This window comes from Mesoplodon mirus (assembly GCF_964341445.2).
Source record: "Mesoplodon mirus genome assembly, chromosome: 2".
NCBI classification, from domain to species: Eukaryota; Metazoa; Chordata; class Mammalia; order Artiodactyla; family Ziphiidae; genus Mesoplodon; species Mesoplodon mirus.
The window spans coordinates 203,897,639-203,909,723 of record NC_138977.1 but is presented as its reverse complement, the minus strand read 5'-3'; the positions used below and the strand labels follow the sequence as shown (position 1 = coordinate 203,909,723).

Below are 12,085 nucleotides of genomic sequence, written 5' to 3'. Positions count from 1 at the left end.
GCATATGTACACCTTAAACTTACAGAGTGCTGTATGTCAATTACATCTCAATGAAACTAGAAGAAAAAATGAAGTTCCCCATACAAAAAATAAATGAATAAATAAGTGAAAAAAAGTTCAATACAGTAATAAATGTGAAAGTGGCTTTGAAAATTCTAAACACATGAATATTATGTAACATAATTATGATTAGGAAAACAGGGGCAGAGTGTGTGACACAAAAGATTCTGGGAACAAGAGAAGACTAAAAGATCTGCATGACAGAGAGCTAAGGCCCTAAAACCAACAATGATTTTCTGTAATAAAAGGGTTTTGCTGCAAGTATTAAAAACTTCACTTGTGCCACCAACTTCCTATCTTATGGAATACATAAGTTAGAGAAAGTAGTTAAAGCAAAACAAAACAAACCCCAAAAATAGCCAAAAATAACTTATTTATAACTCAAGCAACGAAGGAAGTTTATAATTGTATGAACGCTGATTCCCCACTAAAATGGGACACTCTACTAGGAACTCTAGGAAGGATCAGCAATAAAGTAAACCAGAGCAAACTACACCCATGGGCCAAACCTGGCCTGCAGCCTGTTTTTTAAAAGAAAATTTTATTTATCCCTCATTCATTTAAGTATTATCTGAGTCTGCATTTGAGCTACAATGGCAGAGTTGAGTAGCTGCACAGTTGCTACAGCCTGCAAAGCCTAAAATATTTATTATATAGTCTTTTACGCAAAAAGTCTGTCCACCCCTGCAATAAATCAAACACACTTACCTGTTACATTGTTTAAAACCTCCTTTAGATGACTGAAACTATGCAGCAGAGGATCCCGTTCTTCATCCTGTAACACATAAATTTAAAAAAAAAATTCATTATCAGGCTAAGAGGAAAGAGGAAATAAAGGACAGATCAAGAGCTCTTTCTCTGAAGCCAACCAGATAATTCAGTTTTCCTTCTGAAGAAAAGAAAGTTAGCTATAGTTCATTTTTCCAGTTCCTTAATCTCTTATCTCATAGAAGTACTCTGGGCTTACCTAAAACAGTACATCCTGAAATACTAAACTTAATCTACACCGTGACCATAGCACTCAAGCTACCATAGATTGCTAGGTCCTTTATATGTGCTACGGTCTGAATGTTTGTGTCCCCTCAAAACTGCTACATTGGGAACTCCCTGGCGACTTCCCAGTGGTTAAGACTCTGTGCTTCCACTTCAGGGGGTGCAGGTTTGATCCCTGGTTGGGGAACTAAGATCCCACATGCCACATGGCGCAGCCACACACACAAAAAAAGAACTTCTATGTTGAAATTCTAAGGTGGTTGATTAGGTCATGAGGGCAGATTCCTCATGAATGGAATTAATGCCCTTTATACAAGAGGCCCAAGAGCGCTCCCTTGTCCTTCTACCATGTGAGGATACGACGAGAAGTCTGAGACCCAGAAGAAGTCCCCCACCCGAGCATGCTGACATCCTGATCTTGAACTTCCAGCCCCCAGAAATAAATATCTGTTGTTTAAAGAAAAAAAAAAATCTGTTGTTTATAAGCTACCCAGTCTTTGGTATTTGGTTTTGGTTGGAGCATCCCAAACAGACTGAGACATACAGACTAAGATGTATGTATTATTCTATCTTTTCTCTTTCTTCATAGTCATTATAATCACACATATTCATTTCTAAGACATTCCTGACTCCACTCGTACTTCTAATACAATCCACTTTTTTTTTTTTTTGTGCTGTATGCGGGCCTCTCACTGTTGTGGCCTCTCCCGTTGCGGAGCACAGGCTCCGGACGCACAGGCTCAGCGGCCATGGCTCACGGGCCCAGCCGCTCCGCGGCATGTGGGATCTTCCCAGACCGGGGCACGAACCCGTGTCCCCTGCATCGGCAGGTGGACTCTCAACCACTGCGCCACCAGGGAAGCCCTACAATCCACTTTTATAAATGAACATAAGAAATTTCTAAACACACATATACATATTCACCAAGTTGGAAATGTCTAAACTTGATTTTACAATTGTACCAAAAACTGTCTTACACGACTGTACAAAAAATATCCTTGAACATACAAATGCAATAAAGAAAGTCAGCTTTACAACAGGTAACCTTACTCATCTGATTGGCAAGACATTGGTCTGCTCTATATAAGAAAAGTTGCTGAATTCCCAAGGAGTACAATTACCAAGCCATACTCCATGTATCAATAACTAAACTAACTGAAATGAATTTGATAGCTAATTATAGTTCTTGGGAATTAGAAGATAAGGAATCTTTCTGACATTTTTAGGCATATTAAAGAGATCTCAAGTGTTAGCTTAAGTTGTTTATGAAAACAGCTAGAAGAAAAATGGTATCATCTTTTGGCTTCCAGAGAAAAAAAACGCAGCTTATAAATTTGACTCTAGTTGAAATAAAACAAAAGGGTCCTCAAAACCCTTCTGAAAAACGCTGAATTCCTACTATTATCATTATTACCAGGAAGTTGATTACTGTTTTAACCACGCACCAGATCCCCTACAGCAACTCAGTGACCAGGTTCTCTACCCACTGCCCACTTACCAGTGGAGTATGGGTGCTCCATCGCGCATTTCGTTTGATGGCCCCAACCACAATGCTAATTTCCCCTTGAATGATGTAAATATTTTTATCCACCATCCTGGCAAACCTACTGAAACAGTGAAGAGAAAAGTCAGTTAATATTTGGTTACCCAAGAGCATACCCATGCTTAAATCAGTACCTGATAAGGTCAGAACTACGATTTAACTTTTCAGTACCAAGATTTCCCACCTGTAATACTAAGATGGGATGAAGCCCTTCTTATGTGATGAATCCAACTACCTGGCTCTTCTAGAGGTCTCTGCAAGTTCAAGATACAACTCAAAAAGCATCACACCAGAAACTTTTCAAAGGCACCTCAACAATCTCTAACAAGCATGTTAAATTCTTCAAAGTCAATTGTCCCCCAAATCTCTCCTACGAATCATATAGATATGCAGATACATCCATGTTGCTAGTTTGTTAAAGAAATATTTCAGATCTTCCTTTTGTTCTTCCTTTTTTATCAACTCAATAAATAATGAAGGTTTAAGTTAAAAGAAAAGAATGAAGGCTATTAGAAAAATAGCCCTGGTTTGGAACCACAGTTACAATGTCAATTTATAGACTGCATCCATTCTGCCAAGTCAGCTCCAGAAAATTGGACAGTGGCAGTGATGCAACCTTTGAAAAGTTCTGAAAAGTCAAGTTCACTTGCTTATAGCAGGAAATCGCTAATAAGCAGACTGAAAAGTAGACTCTTCTTGGCATAGAGAAAACCCTAGGAGCATGTAAAATCAACCTAATCACTTCCCATTGTTTAGAAATCCTCCTAAGACAAAATTTTTAAAAATGAAAGGGATAGAAAGCAGGGTAGGGGAGACATACAGTTAGACAAACATTTATATCAGGCTCAAGGAAAATTAAAACAGTAAGGCTAACAGAGTAAGGAAAGGAATTCCAAAAATATTTACTTAATAAGCACCTACTATGCATAAGGCATCTTTCAGAGTGCTAAGGATACAAAGCAAATAAGACATGGAAAGAGCTTCAGGCATACTGTGGAATGAAAAAAAAAATTGTAATGCATGACTGTATGTTGCCAACTAGTAAAAACCAACCAACCAACCCACCTTACGTAAAATACTAGATTTTTGTTTTCAAAAATATACAGTATTTAACATACAGTAAGATATAAAGAGAATATAACAACCAGTATCCAGATTAAGAACAGTACAACTGAAGTCTCTGTGTGTCCTCCCTAATTACATCCCTCTTTCATCTATAGGTCCCACTATTCTTTTTTTTTTAATAAATTTGTTTACTTATTTATTTATTTTTTTGGCTGCGTTGGGTCTTTGTCACTGCACACGGGCTTTTCTCTAGTTGCGGCGAGTGGGGCCTACTCTTCGTTGTGGTGTGCAGGCTTCTCACTGGGTGGCTTCTCTTGTTGCAGAGCACAGGCTCTAGGCACGCAAGCTTCAGTAGTTGTGGCAGTCAGGCTCAGCAGTTGTGGCTCGCGGGCTCTAGAGCGCAGGCTCAATAGTTGTGGCACACAGGCTTAGTTGCTCTGCAGCATGTGGGATCTTCCCGGACCAGGGCCTGAACCTGTGTCCCCTGCATTGGCAGGCGGATTCTTAACCACTGTGCCACCAGAGAAGCCCTGGTCCCACTACTCTTAATCTGATGTTTATTAAACTTTTATGTTGCTTTATACTTTTACTTCATTGATATGTATCTCCAGACAATATGTATCATTCTGCATATTTTTATATTTTGTATAATTAATATCATTTTGTATGTATTCTTCTGCAATTTGCCCTTTTCCCTTGAAACATTATGTTTGTGAGTTATCTATGTTGTTAAGTATACTTAATGTATTTTGTACAGGCATATAGAGCGATACAAAAACACAGAATAAAAGGTCTGGGCAGATGTACCCCAAACTCAACAACCATAGTTATCTCTAGAGAAGGTACTATGAAATCAGGATGTAATCAGAGGATACTTAGCCTTATCTATGTTTTAATTTTTTACAAGGAGAACATATTACTGTACCATCAATATTATTAAAAATTAATAATTATGAAAGAAATGAGATACAATTTCTGCCCTTGAGGCATTTATAGAGTTCAGCAGGATCTAAAAGAAAACTGAGCCAGAGATATGGAGGGAAAAAAAGCACCCTGCAAGTAGCTCTATTTGCATATTTTTTACACAAGAAAGTGAGAAGAATGAAAACCACTATGCTAAAGGAAAAAAGAACTGGTACAAATTTTGTCCAGGCCCATAACACCTCTCCCAATCCACAAGGGAACCCAACAAAAGACAACACTTATTTTAAAGACAATTTAAAGAAACAACTAGGTTACTCTCAGAAGACTAAATGCTCTAGACACACAACAATGTTCTCTTCAATGAATAGATAAGATTCAATGATGAGAACATACCACAAAGAGGAGGAGAACCAAGAAGTAGAAGAAAGATAAACAAATTCAAAAATAAAGTATCAGGGGCTTCCCTGGTGGCGCAGTGGTTGAGAGTCCGCCTGCCGACGCAGGGGACACGGGTTCGTGCCCCAGTCCGGGAAGATCCCACATGCCGCGGAGTGGCTAGGCCCATGAGCCATGGCCGCTGAGCCTGCGCGTCCGGAGCCTGTGCTCCGCAACGGGAGAGGCCACAACAGTGAGAGGACCGCGTACCGCAAAAAAAAAAAAAAAAGTATCAGAAAAGAAAAGATAAAATCTCTAGTATCTCTCCTTCCTTAAATTATTTAGGCAAGATGAATATGCTCTAGATCTCTGGATTTTTTTTAACACGTTACATTTTATTTTATTTATTTATTTTTATATATTTATTTTGGCTGCGTCGGGTCTTAGTTGCAGCACGCGAGATCTTCGTTGCAGCACGCATGATCTTTTGTTGTGGCGTGCAGGCTTCGCTCTAGTTGTGACACGCAGGCTCTAGAGCACGTGGGCTCTGTAGTTTGCGGCACACAGGCTCTCTAGTTGAGGCGTGCAGGCTCAGTAGTTAAGGCACATAGACTTAGCTGCCCTGTGGCGTGTGGGATCCTAGTTCCCCAACCAGGGATCAAACACATGTCCCCTGCATTGGAAGGCAGATTCTTAACCACTGGACCACCAGGGAAGTTCCTGGAAGGTTTTTTTAAGAAACTCCTAACAACACGGGGAGGGGGAAGGGTAAGCTGGGACAAAGTGAGAGAGTGGCATGGACTTATATATACTACCAAATGTAAAATAGGTAGCTAGTGGGAAGCAGCCACATAGCACAAGGAGATCAGTTCGGTGCTTTTGACCTCCTAGAGGGGTGGGATAGGGAGAGTGGGAGAGAGACGCAAGAGGGAGGAGATATGGGATATATGTATATGTATAGCTGATTCACTTTGTTATAAAGCAGAAACTAACACACCGTTGTAAAGCAATTATACTCCAATAAAGATGTTAAGGGACTTCCCTGGTGGCGCAGAGGTTGGGAGTCCGCCTACCATTGCAGGGGACACATTGCAGGGCGTGTTCGAGCCCTGGTCTGGGAAGATCCCACATGCCACGGAGCAACTAAGCCCGTGCGCCACAACTACTGAGCTGCGTGCCACAACTACTGAAGCCCACACGCCTAGAGCCTGTGTTCCGCAGCAAGAGAAGCCACTGCAATGAGAAGCCCGCGTACCGCAAGGAAGAGTAGCCCCCGCTCGCTGTAACTAGAGAAAGCCCGTGCAGCAATGAAGACCCAACGCAGCCAAAAATTAATTAATTAATTAATTAATTTTTTTTAAAAAAAGAAAGAAACTCCTAAGAGAGGTTGCCTCCAGAGAAAGGAACTGGGAAACAGTGGTGAGAGGAAGACTTATTTTTCTCTGCATATTCTTTTGTACTTTTTGAATTCTGTGTCACATACATATATTACCTATTTTTAAATTTTAATTAACGGATTTTTTTTAATGAGTAGGCGCTACCGAGAAGTAGTTGTATTATTCCATGTATAAATGATTAAGAGCAGCAATCAAAGTTAATTAACTAACAAACATTTATTTCAGTCAACCAGATATTACTTAGCACATGCTAAGCAAAATGCTAGACAGAGTCATACAGAATTGTCCCTACCCACCCATAAGAAATTTATAATCTAGTAGATTAAACACATACATCTACACACAAACCCATACATATCTCCAATACATAAGTGATACACAGTGTCACAGTAGTGAAGCAAAGAAAATTATTTCTGGCAGAGGGCCCAGGAAAGGCAAATGAAAGACAGGATTCAAACAGTCAAAAACACAAGGAGAGAATGGCAAGAGTAAAGGCTTATTGGTAGGAAAATGCAGTATGTATTTAGGGGGTCATGATTATTCCAGACTTGTTGGAACATTATTCCTAGGAGAATAATAGCATGTAAAGCTAGAAAAGCAATTTGCAGGGTGAGCATATCATGGAGGGCTTTCAACATATATAGTACATATACAGACTACCTATCATTGTAAAAAATATTTTGGGGGGCCTGGAGGGGGCCATTATAAAATAAGAATATTTAATTTCTTTTTTTTTTTTGGCCACGCTGCGTGGCATGTGCGATCTTAGTTTCCCAATCAGGAATCGAACCCGCGCCCCCTGCAGTGGAAGTGCAGAGTCTTAACCACTGGACCACCGGGGAAGTCCGTTTAATTTCTCTTTTAAAGAACTAAGAGAATGAGGGCTTCCCTGGTGGCGCAGTGGTTGAGAGTCCGCCTGCCGATGCAGGGGACACTGGTTCGTTCCCTGGTCCGGGAGGATCCCACATGCCGCGGAGCGGCTGGGCCCGTGGGCCATGGCCACTGAGCCTGCGCGTCCGGAGCCCGTGCTCCGCAGCGGGAGAGGCCACAACAGTGAGAGGTCCGCATACCGCAAAAAAAAAAAAAAAAAAAAAAAGAACTAAGAGAATGAGAGAAAACACCTATACTGAGAACAACACAGCAACAAGTGAATAACAACAACACTACACTACAAATTGCAAACAAAAGTGTCAACAGGACTTAACTGAGACCTAATAGGATCTACATGCTATCTGGAAGGCTTTCTGGAGGAAATAAATTTTGAACTGGGATACCAACTGAAATAATCAACCTAACACTCAATCAAAATTCATTAGGCATCAAAAGCTAACAATTTCTAAGATAGCAAAGATCTAAGCAAAAAAAATCATTGTCTTAAGTTTCTTAGTAAAAAAGAAACATCTCAGGAATAAAGAGGAATTATTTTCAAGGACTATGCAGAGTTGCCTAATCTCCCTCCAAGCCTCTGAGCATGTCTCCTCACCCAAGAATCTCCCAAGGGAATTTGCCCTTGATGCTCAAATGGGAAGCTCCGATGAACCACTTGCTGTCTGGTAGCCAATGGCCTAGAGCCCCTTGCCATGAGGTCACAAAGGCCAGCAGAGACCTCATGAGTAGAGTAGAGAAGAACTTAAAGTTTACCTTTTATCAGAAATAATATGAGAAGGAACGACCAAATACACACCAATGAATATCCCCCAGCCAAATAAGCTAGTGGCTTATCTGCTCAGAGACTGTGAGCAACATATATTCTTTGAAAGCACGATCTGTTTAAAGCTGGGCCTATAGGATTACAATGGTGCTTTGTGGCATCCCACAACTGGCAACTCCCTCTAGATCTAAACAAAAGCAGGAGAAACAGAAACAATAAATTGGATCCTTCACAGAATACCAAAAATTCTCTTTAGAATGAGTTAAAGACTTAAATGTAAAAAAGCAAAACCTAAAAACTTTTAGAATATAAGAGGGTGTTCCCTGGTGGTCTAGTGGTTAGGATTTAGCGCTTTCACTGCCGTGGTTCGGGTTTAATCCCTGGCTGGGGAACTGAGACCCCACAAGCCACGTGGCGTGGCCAAAAAAATATATGAGAGTATTTTTATAATCTCAGCATAGGGGAGACGTACCTAAATAGGAAACAAAGAGCAGAACCCATTAAAAAAATTGGTAAATTAAACCATGTTAAAATTAAAGACATTTATTCAAAAGACACCATAAAAAAGAGGAAAAGATAAATCACAAACTGGGAGAAAATATATGTAACACATATAATAAAGAAGCAAAGAAGAATGGATAAAGAAGATGTGGTACATATATACAATGGAATATTACTCAGCCATAAAAAGGAATGAAATTGGGTCATTTGTAGAGACATGGATGGACCTAGAGACTGTCATACAGAGTGAAGTAAGTCAGAAGGAGAAAAACAAATATCGTATATTAACGCATATATGTGGAATCTGAAAAAAATGGTACAGACGATCTTATTTACAAAGCAGAAATAGAGACACAGACATAGAGAAAAAAACGTATGGATACCAAGGGGGAAAGGGGCTGGGGGTTGGGGGGCAGGGATGAGCTGGAAGATTGGGATTGCCATATATACGTTGTTGATACTATGTATCAAATAGATAACTTCTGAGAACCCACTGTATAGTACAGAGAACTCTATCAATGCTCTGTGGTGACCTAAATGGGAAGGAAATCCAAAAAAAGAGGGGATATGTGTATACGTATAGCTAATTCACTTTGCTGTACAGTAGAAGCTAACACAATATTGTAAAGCAACTATAATCCAATAAAAATTTTTAAAAAAAGAAGCAGATTCCATAATATAACTGCTACAAAACTATAAGGATAGACATATAAACCCTCCCCAAAACTGGCAACAGACATGAACAGGCATTTCACAGAATAAGGAAAATACAAACAGTAAATATATATACGAAAAGATTATGAGCTTCATTAATAGTCAATAAAATTACAAAATAAGATTATAATGAGAAACCATTTTACCTCCGAAATAGCACAAAATTTTAATTTGACAATACCAAAAGTTGGTAAAAATACAGACCAAGTGGCTGTTGAGTCTGTAAATTGATACAACTCATTTGGATAACAATTTGGCATTATCTTGCAAAGTTGAAGCACTTCATATGCTATACCTCAGCAATTCCACTGCTAAGACTATACCCCAGGGAAATGCACAAAAAATTTACAACAGTTGGCTAAGGGGAGGGGAGATGTGACTAATAGGAAAGGGCATAACCGCTGCCCCTGTTTTGGTAATGTTCTGGGTTTTTTGGTTTTTTTTTTTTCGGTACGCGGGCCTCTCACTGCCGTGGCCTCTCCCGTTGCGGAGCACAGGCTCCGGACGCGCAGGCTCAGCAGCCATGGCTCACAAGCCCAGCCGCTCCGCGGCATGTGGGATCTTCCCAGACCGGGGCACGAACCCGCGTCCCCTGCATTGGCAGGTCCAACCACTGCGCCACCAGGGAAGCCCGGAATGTTCTGTTTTTAAGCTGGGTTGGGGACACTGATGTCCCTTATATGCTGTATAAACCCAAACCCCTACTCATTCCATCCAAAAGTCAATGAGAGAATCAGAATACCACAGTGGTATTCCCGACTGTTATTACCTGTATGATCTTAGCCAAGTTTCTTAGCCTCTCTGATTCCCAGTTTACAGTTCTGCATTGCATAATGGAGACGGTACCTCCTCACCCATTTGTTGTAAGGCCTGGCATGCTATTAGGAATATTAAAACCCAAAAAAAGGTTGGCAGTTATTATGATAATGCCTGCTCTGTTAAGTCTTCCCTGGCTAACCCACTCCCCCAGAGAGTATTAGTACTCCTTTTTTGTCACCCCATGGCACAGTACATACCTTTATTTAAACATATCTTATACTCACTTATAATTATTTAATCTGTCTCTCCCATGAGTCTATGAGCATCTCAGAAAGAGACCATAATTTATCACCTTTTTATCCCCAATGCCTAACATATAGTAAGAAAAATGATAAATACTGAATGAACAAATGAATAACTTAAAGAATATCAAGACTGACTCTTCAGTATTGGTGCAGCTCACATCCACCTCTTGTGAGAACAATTACTTCATAGAAGACAAGGACTCTAAGCCAGGCAGGCAAACCTTCTTTCTGTATCCCATGTTTGTTTCTGTACTAGAAGTTACAAATCTTCCATATTAGCCACTCTATGGACAAAAAGAACCCACATTTATTTATCCACCAGTCAAATCATAATGCTTCTGTTTTCACATGTATCTTCCTGAAGTCTCCTCATATGCTATTTGCATGTTCACATTTCTTCTGTGAAATATACAATTCTTTATGTAATTGTCCATTCTTCACATATGTATATACGTGTCTTATTTTCTTTGGTTCTAAATAGGTCATTAGTAGACCATTAAGTTATTTTTTCTTCATTGCTTAAAAGTTGTCCTTATTCAATTAGAAATTAGATTCTCCAAAGGCAAAGACTCAAGTTTTTTTTCTTTTTCATGGTGCTTTGATGTCTAATACAGAGCTATGTAAACCACGAAAACCCTGATGGGCTTTCTGAGAGGGCAGAAGGTACCAGGGAGCTGAACAACCATCAGCTGGCCCTTCTGAGGTTTATTTTCACTCTATCTCTCAAACATCCCAGAGAAGCACCAAAGACGCAGAGTTTTTAAGGTTTCCAGAGCTAGCCAAGGAACGCGCCATAGTTCCTGTGTTTTGTTGAGAGTGACCCAAAATTACTAAACTAGTAAACAACTTGCTGGACTCAAGAAATTTACTCAAAGGGTGGAGGTAAGAGAAAATCAAACCAAGAAAAAAGCTGGTGCCCTGACAGGATACAACTGGAAAATTCTCCCAACCTGATAATCAGGTGACCAGGTACCTCAGCTCTGCCACTCTCCCTACTCCCTCTATGGAGATTCTGAGGTTATCCCAAGAATTATATGCAAGGTGAGCTACTGAGATAAGCTCAAAGTTGTCCAAAGATGCCGTTTCTGCCAGCTTGGAGATGAAAAATGAAACAAGACATCTTTCCCCCACTCATCTTTTAACCACTCAGGGCACCCAACATGACAACTAATGGTGAAAGTTGGCAGAGTAGAACAAAGATTAAAAAGTGAGCCTGAAAAAAAAAAAAAAAAAAAGTGAGCCTGGTGGGCTTCCCTGATGGTGCAGTGGTTAAGAATCCGCCTGCCAATGCAGGGGACACGGGTTCAAGCCCTGGTCCGGAAAGATTCCACATGCCGCAGAGCAACTAAGCCCGTGTGCCACAACTACTTAGCCTATGCTCTAGAGCCCACGAGCTACAACTACTGAGCCCACACACCGCAACTATTGAAGCCCGCATGCCTAGAGCCTGTGCTCTGCAACAAGAGAGGCCACCGCAATGAGAAGCCCGTGCACTGCAAAGAAGAGCAGCCCCTGTTCGCTGCAACTAGAGAAAGCCTGGGGGCAGCAACGAAGACCCAACGCAGCCATAAATAAATAAATAAAAAAAATTTTTTTTTTAAAGTGAGCCTGGGGACTTCCCTCATGGCCCAGTAGTTAAGAATCCGCCTTTCAATTCAGGGAACATGGGTTCGATTCCTGGTCGGGGAACTAAGATCCCACATGCTGCAGGGCAACTAAGTCCATGTGCTCTAGAGCCTGCGTGCCACAACTGGAGAGCCCGTGCGCCACAATGAGAGAGCCTGTGCACTGCAACTAC

At 40.7% G+C, this 12,085-nt stretch overlaps 2 protein-coding genes across 14 annotated transcripts in view; one reads left to right on the top strand and one right to left on the bottom strand.

Annotated features, from left to right (window-relative positions):
• LOC309816317 (uncharacterized protein C10orf95 homolog) overlaps nucleotides 1-12,085 on the top strand; it is a gene marked incomplete at its 5' end in the record, with an annotated part of 234,588 nt that overhangs the window by 157,749 nt on the left and 64,754 nt on the right. The gene's annotated exons all lie outside the window — the stretch shown is intronic.
• GBF1 (golgi brefeldin A resistant guanine nucleotide exchange factor 1) overlaps nucleotides 1-12,085 on the bottom strand; it is a 123,836-nt gene that overhangs the window by 106,663 nt on the left and 5,088 nt on the right. For all 13 annotated transcript variants that reach the window (XM_082630279.1, XM_082630286.1, XM_082630282.1 and 10 more), the window contains exons 2-3: nucleotides 2,552-2,660; nucleotides 769-835 (exon numbers count right to left, since the gene is read on the bottom strand). In XM_082630279.1, the coding sequence (XP_082486405.1) occupies nucleotides 769-835; nucleotides 2,552-2,647 (163 nt within the window). In that variant the 5' untranslated portion in view covers nucleotides 2,648-2,660. The remainder of the gene's footprint in view (nucleotides 1-768; nucleotides 836-2,551; nucleotides 2,661-12,085) is intronic.